The 16,380-nt window shown below is 44.2% G+C and overlaps 1 protein-coding gene across 9 annotated transcripts in view; it reads left to right on the top strand.

The window, feature by feature from the left end:
• CHD5 (chromodomain helicase DNA binding protein 5) overlaps positions 1–16,380 on the top strand; it is a 146,577-nt gene that overhangs the window by 119,805 nt on the left and 10,392 nt on the right. For 5 of the 9 annotated variants that reach the window (XM_072608706.1, XM_072608708.1, XM_072608710.1 and 2 more), the window contains 8 exons: positions 1,220–1,299; positions 2,289–2,421; positions 2,722–2,811; positions 5,176–5,313; positions 6,302–6,349; positions 6,720–6,828; positions 7,575–7,707; positions 10,291–10,486. In XM_072608706.1, the coding sequence (XP_072464807.1) occupies positions 1,220–1,299; positions 2,289–2,421; positions 2,722–2,811; positions 5,176–5,313; positions 6,302–6,349; positions 6,720–6,828; positions 7,575–7,707; positions 10,291–10,486 (927 nt within the window). Of the gene's footprint in view, positions 1–1,219; positions 1,300–2,288; positions 2,422–2,721; positions 2,812–5,175; positions 5,314–6,301; positions 6,350–6,719; positions 6,829–7,574; positions 7,708–10,290; positions 10,487–11,532 lie in introns of all 9 variants that reach the window. The other 4 variants (XM_072608709.1, XM_072608705.1, XM_072608711.1 and 1 more) reach the window with 3 other exon arrangements.

Genomic DNA, 16,380 nt, shown 5'->3' with positions numbered 1-16,380 from the left:
GTAGAAGAAAAGATCCGGGAAGACAATCTAGCAACTTCTAACGGATGGGAAGGGACCGAATGTGATGGAGAGGAGGGATGAGATTGATCTAAACTGGCATCAGCAGGCCAAGCTCAGAGCAGTGTCTAAGATGCAAAAAGAGGTCACTTTAGGTTGGAAATTGAGAAAGATTTCTGGCAATCCCTGCCGTTCCAGAGTGGAATGGCTCCACCTCAGGAGGTCCAGTGGCTTCTTCCTCAAGGGAGGGCCTTGGGGAAGAGGCAGGACCACCGTTCTGGTAGGTTATAGTGGGGATTCCTTTCCTCCTCTGCTGGACTACATTGCTGCTGCTGAGATTATCCCCAGTTCTCAAGATCTGTGGGCCATTCGAATGTAATCTCACAGAGATTAGTGGGGGTTATTTCATTCTTTGTGTGTGTATCTCCAGTGCCTGGCACATAGTAGGTACTTAATTATCGATCAATTCTGTGATTCATTAAAAGTTTTAAAAAGTTTAATTGGTGCCTTTTAAAAAAAAATGACAGTCATTAGAACTCTCCCTCTTTAACAAAGGAGAAATAGTGAAGCAAAATTGATTAGGTCTGATGGCATATACAGTGTTCTATCACTGTGGTCCAAGAGGAGAGGGGTGTATTTTATCATTTGCCCTTTGGGATTATCAGTCACTCAGCAAGCATTTAATATGTGTTTAGTTTGGGTATATAAATACAGAGAATCAAACAATCCTACATTCTGACTGGGGAATAAGATGTCCATTTATAAGTATGTGCTGGTCACTACATTTACTCTGATTCAACTGCCTTTTAAGAAGGGTCTTTTAATTTATATATATTTTTTACATGTTATATCTGTACATGTATATCATTTTATATATTAATAATATAATTAGTATAATATAGACTATGTAATAGAGTGTATAATGTAATTAAAATGTAATGAATTAGATTAATGTTACGTATATTTCTATTGTTGCGGTTATTGTGTAAATCATTCTTCTGGGTCCTGCTTTCTCCCTTCTGTCTCAGTCCTTAGGAGTTTTCCCCATCTCTCTTGGGATTGTCACAGATTATAGACTCTTTCTCCATCTGTCAGGAAATACTAGAGTTGGGGAGCTATTCCAGCCTGTGAAGCTGGGACCAGGCTGTTGCGGGGCGGGCATACAGTTTGGAGATAGATTCTCCCCCGCTCTGTGGTCATTTTTCAAGTATTCTTGTTTCAGACAAAATGGAACCCCCGCTGGGCTTCCTGGATGAAAGAGAGCAAATGGAACAGAAACCTCCCAAACCTCCTGAACTCCAGGTAGGAGACGGACCTTCTGAAGTCCTGGGCCCTGAGGAGATTGGGGTGGTAGGTGGTGGAGGCAAGTCTGAATCTAGGGTGTGGAGAAATGGCCTTTGAGGAGATGAGTCCATTGGCACCTGGCCTCTCAGTTAGAATGGTGGCTTATTTCAACTCCAAGGGGTCCCTGCTGCTCTGCCCTTTGGAGGGAAGGACTCTGGTCAGTCTTGTTTTCCCTTGTCCCCCTTTTCTTCATCTCTTAGGGTCTACATCTGATCTGGGGCTACTCATTTGCCTTCTCTGGCCTCAGTTTCCTCACTTGTAAACAGACTAGATACTTTCAGATACTTTTTATGAAGGGAGGGAACCTGGGAAGAGTCTTCAATGACTCCCAGGCAGGAATCTGGACTTCTTACATTTCCTGGCTTGGAGGAAGAAGATTGCTTATGGGTGATGCAGCATCTACCTCACAGTTCCTTCTCTCTCTCCACTGCAAGGATACCTAAGAAGAGGCAGCATGGCCCTTTGGATAGAGTGTCAGGAAGACCCAGGTTCAAATCTTGCCTTAGATACTTACTGGTTGTGTGACCCTAGTCAAGTCATTTCACTTTTCTTTGCCTCAATTTCCTCATCTCTAAAATGAGAGGGTTGGACCTGATGATTTCTAAAGTCCCTTCCAGCTCTGGTACTATAATAAAGATGAGGTAAGAACTACATGTATTATTTTCACCCCCATATTACAGATGGGGAAACTGAGGTTCAGAGTTTTTTTCAAAAGTTATTTGTTTGTGGTCTCACAGCTGGGAAATGTCAGAGGCAAGACTCGAACCCACATCTTTCTTACACCAAGCCCAGCACTCTATCCACTACTCCCGTGTTAGTCTGAGATCCTAGAGGATACCTGATGCTGATGATACCCAGAGGACAGTGGAGGGTTCAGGATAGGTTCTGTGTCTGACCCCTACTGTTACATCTGGATCGGCTGAGCTGAACTCTCTCCCAATGTCCAGGTTCCAGGGATGCCCTCTGACAAAGGGGAGAGTGAGGAGAAGCCGGAGAGCTTGGAGAACAAAGAGAAAGCCCGAGATGGGAGGAGGGAAGAGAATGAAAAGACCGACCCCTCGGGGGATCAGCTGCTGAAAGGTGCCCACCTGCCTGTGAGCCCCACCCCTTACAGAGGGCTGTCACACAGCTTCAGGCTTGACCAAAGCCATGCATTTCACCCTCCTGCCCAGTGCGGTCATGTCCATCCCTCTCCTCTTGGTAGCCTTGGGGAGTAAAGGAGGGCTGCTTCTCCAACCTTCCAAGTGGGTCAGTGTGGCCAAGCTTAGATCTCTAGGCTCCCTCTCCCGGCAGCCCCTTGGGATAAGCTCTGCCTTGAACAGATCATCCTTTCTGGTGGCCCTTTTGTCACTCCCAGTTTTCCTCTCCTGTGCCTTCCAGAAGATGCTCTCCCCGAAAAAGGCAAACCCGTGGAGAAAGTGGAGTTAAACCTGAACCATGGCAGAGGAGACGAAAAAGATTTCAGGCCAGGTACAGGGCTGGGATAGGGAGAGGAAAGGAGAGCAGGAAGGTTGGGGCAGAGACTTCCAGAAACATTTGCATACTCATGACCAAAGATTGTAGAGAACCATGTGCCTTAGGAAAAATACTCCTGGGGCACCAGGGGCATCCTCTTCAGGAGTTCATTCTCATTCTTCCCCTTAGGCTGATGGAGTGTACACCTCATTCTGGTTTGGGGGGTTGAGGAGCACTTGGAAATTTTAAAAAATAGCTAACATTTCTATAGCGCTTTTAGGGCCGATGACTCTCATATGATGCTCATAGTAACCTAGTGAGGTAGATGTTATAATTACCTCCATTTTGCAGATGAGGAAACTGAGGCAGGTTAAGTAATTTGCCCAAAGTCACATGGCTAATACACATCAGAGGTAGGATTTGAACTTGTCTTCCTGATTCTAAATCCCTTGGTCTATCCACTTGCCTCTATGCAAGTAAGACTCAGGTATTTTTCTGCTTTTAAACCTTCTGGGGCCCCCTAACTGCATCCAAAATCAAGTTTAAATTCCATTACTTGGCAGTCAATGTCCTCTGAATCCATTGCCCTCCTACCTTTCCAGCCCTCTCTCCTATTTCCGTTTCTATCCTACCCTTTATGCCCTGGTCTACAATCCAGCCAAACTGATCTATTCTGTCCCCGGCTAGGTGTGTTTTCTTACCTCCATGATTTTGCTTATGTCATTTTTGTACCTGTTAATTTTCTATTCCTTTAAAGCCTAAGGCAAATGCTGTTTCCCCCAGGGAGCCTTCCCTGATTTCCCCCAGTCAGTAATCACCTTCCCTCCTCTACACCCCCCCCCCCCAGATTTCTTCCAATACTTTGTACCTTTCTAATGCACTTATCATATAGTATTGTCTTTTATGATTTGTGTGTATATTGTGTGAAAGGCAATGTAGTCTAGTGGATAGAGAGCTGGGTTTGGAACCAGAGAGATCTGGAGAGAAGGTGTCTATCTATAAAATCATGGGTGCCGTCTCTATTTCCATCCATCTGGGAGCAGGGGTTGAGTCTTATCTGAACTTGGCATATCTGTAGAAGCCCTAAGCGCAGTGTTCTGTCCACAATGGGCTCTTAATACGTGTTTTGTTTTTTTTATGTGATTTCGGGACTCTGAACTCCAAGCCTGAACTGAGGTCAGAGGAATCTGGCTGGGAGCTTTGCAAAGTCTTAAGTCCATAGTATCCACACATTTTATTTTAGCCCACTGAAGGGGGTCCAACTTTCCAAAGAGCTTTAGCATCCATTCCTTTACTTGGTCTGTAAGTTGGTGCAGGCTGATTCCTCAGATCTTGGGGACAGCTAGCTTGTGTCCTACCCTCCTTGTCCTGTCCCTTTGCTTGCAATTCAATGAGCATTTATTTTAAAGTTTTATTTATTTTTAGTTTACACAAGCTTTTGAGTTTTAAATTTTCTCCCCCTTTCCCCTTCCTCTCCCAAAGACAACATACAATCTGATATAAGCTCTACATATACGTTCATATTAAACATATTTTCACATTAGTCATGTTGTAAAGGAGAATTATAACCAATGGAGTGGACCACGAGAAAGAAGAAACAAAACAAATGAAAGAGAAAGCCAATAGAATTCTCTGATCTGCATTTGGACTCTGTAATTCTTTCTCTGAATGTGTGGATAGTGTTTTCCATCATGAGCGTTTCGGATTAATAAGTATTTATTAAGCACCTGTTGTGTGTCAGGCTTTGTGCTAAGGGATTAAGATACAAAGACAGACAAAAAACACAGTCCCTTCTAATGGAGGAAACAATGAGCCAACAGTCATGTACAAAGAAACTATAGACAGGAGATAAAGATTATCAGAGATTATCGATAGATAATCAATAGTAGAGAATCAATAGGGAGAGACTAGAATTAAGAGAGATGGGGAAGGCTTCCTATAGAAGATGGGATTTTAACTGTCCCTAGAGGTGGTGGAGATCAGGGGTTAAGACAAGGAGATCAGTCCTACGAAAAGGGAACAGAGATGACAGATGGAATAATGAGTTTAAGGGACAGCTCGCTAGTGGTCAGCTTGGTATAACCTTAGGGTAGTAACGGGAAGTTACTGAGGAATTAGAATATTACCCTAGAAGCAGTGGAGAGCCATTGCAGAATCTTAGCCAGAGGACTTACACAACCCGACCTGTACTCTGGGAAGAACATTTTGGGAGTAATTGGAAGCCGGGAGACCAGATGGGAGGCATAGTCCAGGTGACAGGAGATAAGGTGTCCTTGAGCACTTTGTGATGTTAATCCTTTCTTCTCCGGACTAGATATGGAAATGAAGGGGTTGGTTTTTTCCAATTCTCATTTTCATTATGGTTTTCTGCTCTGTCAGAGGATTCTAAAATAGAAGAGAAGGAAACAGCAGAAACCCAGCAAAATGGTGAAAAAGAGGAAGATGAGGAAGGGAAGAAGGATGACAAGAACGGGAAATTTAAATTTATGTTTAACATTGCCGATGGGGGTTTCACAGGTAACAGGGAGGGACTTGTGTGGACAGAGGGACCCTGGGGGCAGAGGGCTGGGATTGGAGGGGTGGGGACCATTTTTATCCTTGTCCTAGGGAGAGCGGGGTCCCTGTTAGGGAAGAGTAGAGAGCCCTCAGGACCTCAGCACAGGTTTGGGGTGCAGAACCCTGTTCTAGAAATAGCTCATCTCCTGTGAGCACAGAAAGTGGGATCCTTTAGGGGGAGAGAATCATAGAAACGAGGGCCATAATTTAAGCCTCCCATCAAAACTGCCCTGGTCCTGTGCCTCGGTCCCAACCCTTGGCTGCAGATCTCCACTCCGGCTGATTAGATGAACTAAGATTTCAAGGAAAGTTAGCAAACATTATAAAAGTGCCTACTGTGTGTACAGCACTGTGCTAGCTGCCAAGAAATCATCACCATCATCATAGTTACTTTCTAAAGTGCTTTAAGATTTTCAAGGCAAGCCCCTCACAGTAAGTTTTCCCATAGGAATACAAGCATTTTCTGTCATCTGGCAGCTAGCTAGGTGTCGAAGGAGATAGAGTTCTGGTCCTGGAGCCAGGAAAACCTGAGTTCAAATCCTGCTTCAGAGACTTACTGGCTGAGTGATCCTGGGCAAGTCACTTAAACCTCTGTTTGCCTCAGTTTCCTCACCTGTAAAGTGCAGATATTAATAGTTCATGTGAGGATGAAATGATGCTTTGCAAAGCATTTTGCAAATGCTAGCTAGTATTATTATTTTTCTTTCCCCCCTTGTATAGGACACTCCCAATGTGGAGCTTCCTTCCACTAAAGAATATTGGCAACTCTTTTCTAACTCCTAGTCTTAGAGAGCTGCTTTGAGGACAAGAAGAGGTTCAATGATTTGTCCAGGACATAAAGCCAGTATGTGTCAGGGGCAGGATTTTTGAATCCTGTGTTCTCCTGACTGCAAGGCCAGCCCTCTATCCACTACACCACACTGCAAGTATTATTATCCCCATTTTACAGATGAGGAAACTGAGGCACAGAGCGATCAAGTGACTAACTCATGGCAAGGTGTTAATGGCTAATAATGGCTAAGTGTGCTACCCCACCCACTCCCTCCCCCCTCCCCCCACCATACCCCTTCCCATCCCTTCAGGTAGCCCATGGACATTGTCACAGGGGGCTCCTAGACACAATGTTTTAACCCCTTAGTAATGACTTCAATGGTGGGAACATGAGGCATGGTGACAGGTTATCCCAAAGGGCAGATGCTTTTGGGTGAGGGCGGTGGAGGAGTTCCCAAGTCCCTCAGATCACACACTCTAGGCAACTACATACACTGCCTATATCTTGGACTGGCCTTATGTGCTTTCCCCCTCCCCATGGCTGTTTCACTTCTCTCCACTCCCTCCTTTTTCTCTCCTGTGTCTTGGTCCTTCAGAGTTGCACACACTATGGCAGAATGAGGAGAGAGCTGCCGTCTCTTCAGGGAAGATCTATGATATTTGGCATCGGCGCCATGATTACTGGCTTCTGGCGGGTATTGTGACGTATCCTTGGTGACTGGGAGGCAGGGGCTCCTGCCCCTCCCACAGGTGATCCCCAAGGGGATGACCGTGAGGGAGGCTGGTTGTGGCAAGGGGGAAAGAGGGAAGGAGGCTCAGTCTTTGAGACAACGTTGACTGGAAGGTGCCCAGAGAGAAGAGTGATTGAGATGGTAAAGGGACTTAAGTCTAATGGACATCAGCCAAAGGAATTGGGCATGCTTAGCATGGAGACAAGAAAGCTCAGAGAAACTGATAGCAGAATAAAGATGAGACTCACTCTGCTTGGCCCCAGTCAGGACCAGGAGAAATTTGGGGAGGTGTGGAGAGGCAGATTTTGGCTCTGTAAAAGGTCAAACTTCTTAATAATTAGGACTGTTCAAAAGAGGATCATAGATTTATAGCTGGAACAGATTTCAGAGAGCCTGCAAACCCACCCCCTCATTTTACAGAGTCTGAAACGGAGTGTTGGAGATTTTAAGTGTCTGGCCCAAGGCCATATAGGTAGCAAGGAGTGGCCTTCTGACCCAAATTCAGAACTCTGGGCAGCCTTGGAAGGTAATTGTCCTGATGGAGGACTTCAAGCAAAGTTGGATGGTCAGAGGTGTGGTAGAAGGGATTGGTCAGGGACAGATTGGAGACAATGGCCCCTGAGGACCGACTGATCTCTCTCCAAGGTGTCCAGCCTGTTTCCTCCAAGGCCAGTTGTCTACCTAGTTCAGTTTCCCCCTTAACATGTTTCCTGTGTTCAGACACGGCTACGCCCGCTGGCAGGACATCCAGAATGACCCACGCTACGTGATCCTGAATGAGCCCTTCAAGTCTGAGATCCACAAAGGCAATTACCTGGAGATGAAAAACAAATTCCTGGCCCGAAGGTTCAAGGTTGGTTCCCCCAGAATTGATGAGGGAGGTGATATAGGAAGCTGAGGCCCAGAGAGGTTTGTTTACTTCTCGAAGGTCACACAACAAAATTATGGTAGAGTGGAAGGGTGAAAATCTAGGTGTCTTGAATTCCAGCACAATATTTTTGTCCTATGCATACTCTAGAGCTCATTCTTTTTACTCCATCAAGAGGGATAAGGGATTGAAAATGATGTCAGAACAATCAGCTGAAAGGACTAGGAAATGAATGGCAAAATGCATTTCTTAAGTGTGTACTATGTGCTAAGCACTGTGTTGTATCAGGGATACAAATAAATACAAAAATGAAACAGAGCCTGCCCTCAGGGAGCTTAATTCTGTCAGGGGGAGATTGGCCATATTGGGAAATGTTGGCCAGGGAGGGGTGTTTTGGTTTGGAAAGTTACAGAAGACTGACACATGCTCTTTTTCAGTAGTATTGGTGGTCTTGATTTGATTTTGGTTCCAGAACTGGAAATCTGGGGATTGGAGAAAATCCCAGCTTGGAGGATGGGAGGTGGGAGCATATGTGTATTGACTGGGGGGCTGGCAAGAAGGAAGTTCAGGGAGGAAAGTGAAGTGTGGCTGGTGATTCCTGGTTATGGTGGGCTCTATAAAGCCCTCAGCAGTCAGGTAGGGGCTAAATGGGAGCAGGAAGATACCAGGATGACAAGAGAGGTTGGGGATGATGTGATGAATCACTCTCTCCAAATATTTGGAGGGCTACAATGGAAGTGAAAACTTTGGGGAGCAAAAAGTCTGCAGAGAAATCTACTTTGAGGGATTATTTAGTCAGCTATCAGCCCCAATCTCTCATTACATTTTCCTCCCTTCTGATTGCATTTCCTCCCCAATACAGAAAAAACAGAACTATGGCAAATAGTTGAAGAGATGAAGGGAAAAGGGGAGAGTCAATCTGTGCCAATGGGAACATGAATAAATTATATTGCTAGGATGTAAGTTCCTTGAGGGCAGGGACTATCTCTTTAGATTTTATCCCTAGCATATGCTTGGCATATAGATGGTGCTTAATATTTGCTTGACTGATTGATCAGCAAGTATTTAATGAGCACCTCTCTCCTTCCAATCACTTGGATCCATCCTGTTCTCTCCACCCATGTATAGTCACTCTTGGAGTTAGTTTCTCATCCCTTCTCCCTCAGACAGTTGCAGAAGACTCCTAATAGATCTCCTTGCCTCCCCAGTCTCTTCCTTTTCCATTCCATCCTCTAAAGCCCAATCTGACCTCATCATCCCACTGTTCAAGAATTTTTGGTGGCTTCTTATTGTCTTGAATAACACAGCCCCCCTGCTTGCTGGTTCTAGCTTCCCTTTCTAGATATAGAGTAACCACCTGCAAGCCAGACAACTTGTTTCAGCACTTTGGCTAGCCTCTCCTCCATGCTTAGAATGCTTTTCTGCGTCTTCCAAGTTTTAACTTCCTTCAAGGCTTAGCTTAGGTGCCTTCTTCTACAAGAAACCTTCCCTTATTCCTCTCTCCCGAGCTTCTCCCCTTTCCCATTTATTCCCTCCATCCATGATTAATTTTCTCTCCCAATTAAAGTAATTTTGTATTTACTTCACACACATAATATTTAAAAACTGGACTTATGCTATCCATAGTGCAGTGAGAAAACTCCCTCTCCCAATTTAGTCTTAGAAAATTGTGTGGGGCACTGAGAGGTTAGTGATTTAGCCAGGATGTGTCAGAGATGGTAATCCAAGGCTTCCTGTCTTGGAGGCCATACAATCTTACTCTTCATCCTCATGGTAGATTGTAAGCACTTAGAAGGCAGGGACTGCCTCATTGTTTCTCTCTCAGTCCCCAGCATGGGAGCTGAATGAATGTTTGTTGATATTGAAATACAATGATGAATAAGAGACTCTCTGACCTTAGGAAGCGTATACATACAGAAACACACCTATAGATACAGACAGAAACTCAGACACAAAGACACATATACAAGCACAGACACACACACAAACAACACAGTTCAGGCATTTTTCAGATGTGTCTGACTCTTCATGACCGCATTTGGAATATTCCTGGTAGTAGTCATTTCCTACTCCAGCTCATTTTACAGATGAGGAAACCGAAGCAAACAGGATTAAGTGACTTGCCCAGGCAGGGCATACAGTTAGGAAGTATATGAGGTCAGATTTGAACTCAGGAAAATGAGTCTTCCTCATTCCAGGTGTGGTGCTTTATCCACTGTGCGACCAAACTGCCCCTACACAATGAAAGATACAAACTTCAGATTCCAGGGTAGGTCAAGGAAGGGAAAGGTCACTGTTGGTTGGAGCAATCAGGGACAATTTCCTGGAGAAGGTGGGGATTGAGCTGAGCCTGGAAGGCTGAAAGAGGGGGTTGTGACGTCTTGCTTTTGGTCAAGGAGAAGAGGATGGAAGAGGCATGATTCTCTGTCTCAAATTTCTTTCTCTGCTGTTCCAGCTTGGTCAAGTTTACTGGGCAGATAAGGGAGGTTAGAGGGTTACTAGGGAGAAGGTGAAGGGGGAAACTCAAGGAGGGATCTTTCATTCACCCCCCTCCCCATTTCATTGCAGCTGTTAGAGCAGGCGCTGGTGATTGAGGAGCAGCTTAGGAGGGCTGCATACCTCAACATGACCCAAGACCCCAATCATCCAGCCATGGCCTTGAATGCCCGTCTGGCAGAAGTGGAATGCCTTGCTGAGAGCCACCAGCACCTGTCCAAGGAGTCCCTGGCTGGGAACAAGCCTGCCAATGCTGTCCTCCATAAGGGTGAGTGACCAACCTTAATCTTTGCTTCCAGACAGATTGTCAGTATATAGGGAGAGCCTGACTGAAGAAATGCCCTCTATCAATGTAGGTCAGTACCTTAGGAAATTGCCTGGAGCACTGAGAAGTTAAGTTTGTTTTGTTTCATTTTTTAATAGCTAGTTGATGCAGTTGATAGACACTGGGCATGGACTCAGAAACACCTGAATTCAAATCCAACTTCAGACACTTCCTAGCTATGTGACCCTGGGCAAATTTTCTGCCTCAGTTTTCTCATTTGGAAAATGGAGAAAATAATAGCACTTTCCTCCCTTTTTGTGAAGATCAAATGAGATGATATTTGTAAGGCTCTTTGCAGTCTTAAAGCATTTTAAAATTGTTAGCTATTACATAAATGCTAGAGTTTTTAAAAATTGATTTCTTTTGTTTTTAAATCACCTATATTTTCCAGTGTACCTTTCCCCCATTACCACCTCAGAATGATATTTCTTATAATAAAAGAAGAAAAAGTAGGGGAAAAACCTGGCTCAGCAGAGCTAATCAACTTTTCAAAAAAGTTTGACCTTTTATGCAATGTTCTAAATCCATAGTCCCCTGCCTCTAAGTTTCATCAAAACCGAAGCTTTTCTTTAGAACTGAAAAGGACCTCAGAGGCCACCTAGTCCAACCCCTTCATTTTACAGATAAGGAAACTGAGACCCAAAGAATTAAAGTAATTTGCCAAGAGTTATGCAGCTAACAAATGTCTTGAGACAGGCATTTGAATCAAGGGCTTCCAGAATCCTTTACACCATGCTGCCTCTTGGGTAGAATCAGGAGCTGGGTATAGACTACAAGGAGGTGAATTCAGGATTGATGTCAAGAAATCTTAACAATGAGAGTTGTCCCAGGGTGGAAAGGAATTGGGGGTGTGGGGGTTGTGCAAGCACCTAATGTCTTCAAGTGGAGCCTAGATAGAAAAGGAGCACCTTGGACTATATGGCTCCTAAGGTCCTTTGTAGCATCTGTAGATGTGTCGAATCCTAACTATGATACCTGCTTTGATACAGAAACAAGATGGCTTAACTGCTGAAGAGGGAATGCTGGTTTGAAGGTGGATTGGACTAGAGAAGAGGTTTCTTAACCTGGGCTCCAGGAATTTGTCTTTTTTTTTTTTTAAATGGGATGACTATTTCATTATGATTGGTTTCCTTTGTAATCTGCTGTATCCTATTTTATGCATTTTATAGAAAACACTCTTCTGAGGAGGGGCTCATAGGCTTCATCCAATGGCCCAAGGGTATCCACAACACCATGAAAGTTGACAATGTTTGGGTTAAGTGATCATTGAGTTCATTCCCAGTTATGGGCTATGATGAGATGAGCTCTAGCCCTGGATGGAGGGTGGGATTTGATGGGGGTTCATGGGAAAGGAAGAAGGGGGTGGGTGACTGTCCTGGGCTTTGGGGGACTGACTTTTTTGGTGCAACTTTATCAGATTCTCTCAACCCCATGCCCTCAAACCCTTTTACCCCAACTCAAAAGAAAAAGGTGGCCTTGTCTTTCCTTACCTTGGTGTAGGGAGAGAGGGCCAAATAAAGGAAAATTTCCTCTGGACTCCATTGTGTCTTGAAGATTTATTAAGCAACCCCTATATGCCAGGTCATGCTCTAAATGTTGAGTGCTCAAAGCCATTCTATTACTTGACCACCTGTAGGACCTTGGGCTTTAGTTTTGGCATCTGCAAAATGAGATTAGCTGGTTACTTTGAACGTTTTCGTGCTCTAAATCTTAATTTACTCTACAACTTTATAGTGCTTAGGAAGATCTGAATTCAAATCTGGCCTTGGGTACTTACTAATTGTATGACCCTGGTCAAGTCAGTTTTTTCATCTGTAAAATGGGGATATTAATAGCACCTACCTCTAAGGCTAGTTGTGAGCATCAAGTGAGATAATAATTGTAAAGCACTTAGCATATGTAAAGCCTGGCACATAGGAGCTGTATAAATGCTCATTCCTTCTTTATCCCTTTCTGTGAAAAATGCTCTCCATAGGTACCAAGCTACCTGGCATATACTTTTTATTTTTCAGACCGAATCTTTGATTTCATTGATAGAAGGAGTTCCCACTAGGAAATTCCCTCTACTAATGCAGGCCATTGGATCATTGATTTAGAGCTGAAAGAGAGCTGCAAATCCATTTAGTCTGGCCCCCTGAATTGAAAAGTGAGGAAATTGAACCCCACAGAAGTGATATGACTTGCCCAAAGCCACACAGCTGGCAAGCAGCAGAAGCAGAATTTGAATGCATGACTCCTAGTCTCCCAAGTGTCATTCTTTATCTCAGTGCTTAGTACAGGGGGCTGGCACATGGTAGACTCTTAATAAATGTTAATTGACTGCCTGACTTTATCTGTTGTACCACCTAGAGAGTCCCCCAAATTATAAAGGAACAGAATAAGTTTGACTAGAGTAAAGACATTTTACCTCCTCAGAGTGCCAGATGTAATGTCAGTCAAGAATTTATTAAGTGCCTACTATTTGTTAGGCATTAAGTTAAACACAAAAAGAGGCAAAAGCAGTTCCTACCCTCAAGGAACTCACAATCTAATGAAAGAGACAACATGGAAACAACTATGTACAGACAAGTTATATACAGGATAAATGGGAAATAAATAAGAGAGGGGTTGGGAAACTAGAATTAAGAGGGATTAGGAAAAGCTTCCTGAAGAAGATGGGATTTTAGTTGAGACTTGAAGGAAGTGAGGAGGTGGAGATGAGAAGGGAGAGTATGCTAGGCATGAGGGACAGCTAGAGAAAATGCCCCCACTAAGAGATTAGTGTCTTTTTGTGGGATAACCAGAGTATTAAATATAATAATTATTATTACTGGATCAGAGTATATGTTAGAAATAAGGTTGTAAGAAGACTGGAAAAGTAAGAAGGGTCTCTAGGTTATGAAAGGCTTTGAATGCCAAATACAGGGCATTTTGTATTTGCTCCTGGAGACAACAGGGAGTCACTACAGTTTATTGAATCAGGGAATGTATGACATGTCTGGAACTTTGCTTTAGGAAAATTACTTTGGAGGATAGACTGGAATGGGGAGAAACTTGAGGCAGGCAGACCCTCAGCAGATATTTCAGTGATCCAGATGTGATGAGGGTCTGCACCAGAGTGGTAGCAGTGTCAGAGGAGAGAAGGGGGCATATTGGAGAGATGCAGCAAAGGTGAAATTGAAATTGATAGGAGGTGCTACAGAGGTGAAATTGACAGGAGGTATTGCAGAGGTGAAATTGATAGGAAGTGTTGCAGATGTGAAATTGACAGACCTTGACAATAACTTGGATATGGGTATGGTGGTCAGAGAGAGAGTGAGGAATCCAGATTGACTTCCAGGTTGGGAGCCTGGGGGACTGGGATATTGTCCTTGACAGTAAGAGGGAAGTTGGGAGGTGGGGAGGATTTAGCGGAAAGATTATGAATTCAGTTTTGGACATGCTGAGTTTAAGATGTCTTCTAGACATTCAGTTCAGGATGTTGGAAAGGCATTTGGAGACTTGAGACTAGAAATCAGAGAAGTGAGGGCAGGATAGTTAAATTTGAGAATCTTCAGCATAGAGACAATAATTAAATCCACAGGAGCTGATAAGATCACCAAATGAAGTAGTATAGAGGGAGAAGAGAAGAGGGCACAGAACAGAACCCTGAGGGATACCTGCAGTTAGAGGGCATCACCTGGATGAGGATCCAACAAAAGAGACTAACAAGGATCGGTCTTATAGGCAGGAGGAGTACCAGGAGAGAGGTTGTGTCCTGAAAACCTAGAGAGAAGAGAGTATCAAGGAGAAGAAGGTGATCAACAGTGTCAAAGGCTACAGAGTGTTCAAGAAGAATGAGGATTGGGAAAAGGTCATTGGATATGGCAACTAAGAGATCGTTGGTAACTTTGGAGAGAGCGCTTTCCATGGAATGAGATCGGAAGCCTGATTATAAGGGGTTAAGAAGAGAGTGAGAGGAGAGAGAAAGTAGAGGCCCTCATTGTAGGTGACTTTCTTAAGTCACAATGGCAGAAGATATATAGGATGATAGTTAGCGGGGATGGAAAAAGGTTTTCTTGAGAATGGGTGAGACATGGACATATTTGTAGGGAATGAGCCAGTAGACATGGAGAGACTGAAGATGAGAGGACCAGTCCATAGAAGGAGAAGTGATGTAATACAATCACTTGTGCTCAGTAGAGAGGTTTGCCTGGATAGGGAATAAGGGCATGTTTTGTATAAGATAGCGGTGAAGGAAGTGATGTTGATAGAAGGCATCTGGCTGATGGCAAGATGAGGAAGAGAGGAGAAAAGGAGACTCAAAGCAACTGACCTCAACTTGTTTTTCTGTAAAATATGAAGCAAGATTCTTAGCTGAGAGAGTTGGGAGGAAGGGAAACCATGGGAGGTTTGAAGAGGGATGAAAAGGTTTGGAAGAACTGCTATGGAGAAAGGAAGAATGAGTTGATAAGAGAAGTATAGTAGGATTGCCTAGCAGCAGTGAGGTTCCATTTCAGATTTATAACATGAATTTGTCATGGACCCAGTCAGAACGGTTGCTTGGTTTTCTCTGCCATTGTTCAAGTAGCATATGTGTAGGTAGGTGGTGGATAGTGAGAGTGATCCAAGGCTGAGGTTTGGCAAAGTGCAACTAGTGACATGATAAGGGGGGTTAGGAGCTCAAGAGATGAAGTCAGTGTGGAGTTGAATGGGTTCACTGAGGGGTAAAGATGGGGAGAAGAGGAGAGTGGAACTGGCCTAGAAGAGGGATTGGTGCAGATGAAGATTAGGGTTTGGTAAAGGAAGACAGAGGGAGAGGTGAAAAGTCAATAGATTATGGTTAGATAAGGTGATTTCAGAATTCTTGGAATGTGAAGGTAGTACATTGATGGGTGATGTAAAGATCAAGGGTATAACTACCTTTTGTGGGGCTCAAGTAGGGTGGAGGAGTAACTCATGGGAAGTGAGTAGGTTGAGGAACTGAGTGGTTAGGATGTTTGAGGTAGAATCAGTATGTGTGCTGAAATCCCTTAATATGAAGGAGAAGAGAGAAAAATTGTGAGGTATGTACCAACCTCATTAAGGAAGGAAGGGAAGTGATCTGATGGTCTGTAGATAACAACCATCAGGATTTTGATTGCATGGTAGTTAAGAATTGCATGAACCTCAGAGAAGGAAAGTTTTCTGAGTGATGGAGGTAGGGGAAGAACCCCAAAGAAGCAATGGGGGACAACTCCTTCTCCTTGACCAGTGAATCTAGGGGAATGAGTAAAAATACAGGCAGTACTGGAAATGGTGGCCAGAGAGACTGTGTCATGAGAGGAGAGCCAGATGTTAGTGGTTGCTGAAAGATGGAAGGAATGGGAGAGGAAATGATTTAGGATAAAGGCAAGTTTATTGCCTATGGAACAGGAATTTCAGAGGGTACAGTGAAAGGACTGGATAGTGTTTGAATAGGATCTTGCAGTGGGAGGATTGAGAGGGATGTGAATAAAAAAATGGGTGGTGAGGGATGGGGGGAATAAGGTTTGCAAGGTGAGCTACAAGGGGTCAGAATTATTTAGGTGTGTAGGGTATGACCAGGTGTGAGTATGCTGATGATTGAGTGGAAGATCCGACTCCTCAGAGGAGGCTGGTGATCAGGCAGGACACAGGTACGTCATGGGATGGAAGGCTCACGGTCAGATGAGAGGCCCTTTTTCACTCCTCTTCCCTCCGAAGGTACAGAAGGAGACAGCGGCAGATGGAAATCCTGCTGCTCACCGACTTTCTGCCCCCCTTGCTCTGCAATGTCACTTGGCCCAGGGGAGGGATTGGCATCTGTGGAGGCAGAAGGGAGGCTAGGTTTGTGGTAGTGGGTTGAGGGCCCTTCTATC

Source organism: Notamacropus eugenii, chromosome 5, assembly GCF_028372415.1.
Source record: "Notamacropus eugenii isolate mMacEug1 chromosome 5, mMacEug1.pri_v2, whole genome shotgun sequence".
Classification (NCBI taxonomy): Eukaryota; Metazoa; Chordata; class Mammalia; order Diprotodontia; family Macropodidae; genus Notamacropus; species Notamacropus eugenii.
The sequence above is the reverse complement of the archived record's forward strand: the minus strand, read 5'-3'. Positions and strand labels throughout refer to the sequence as shown.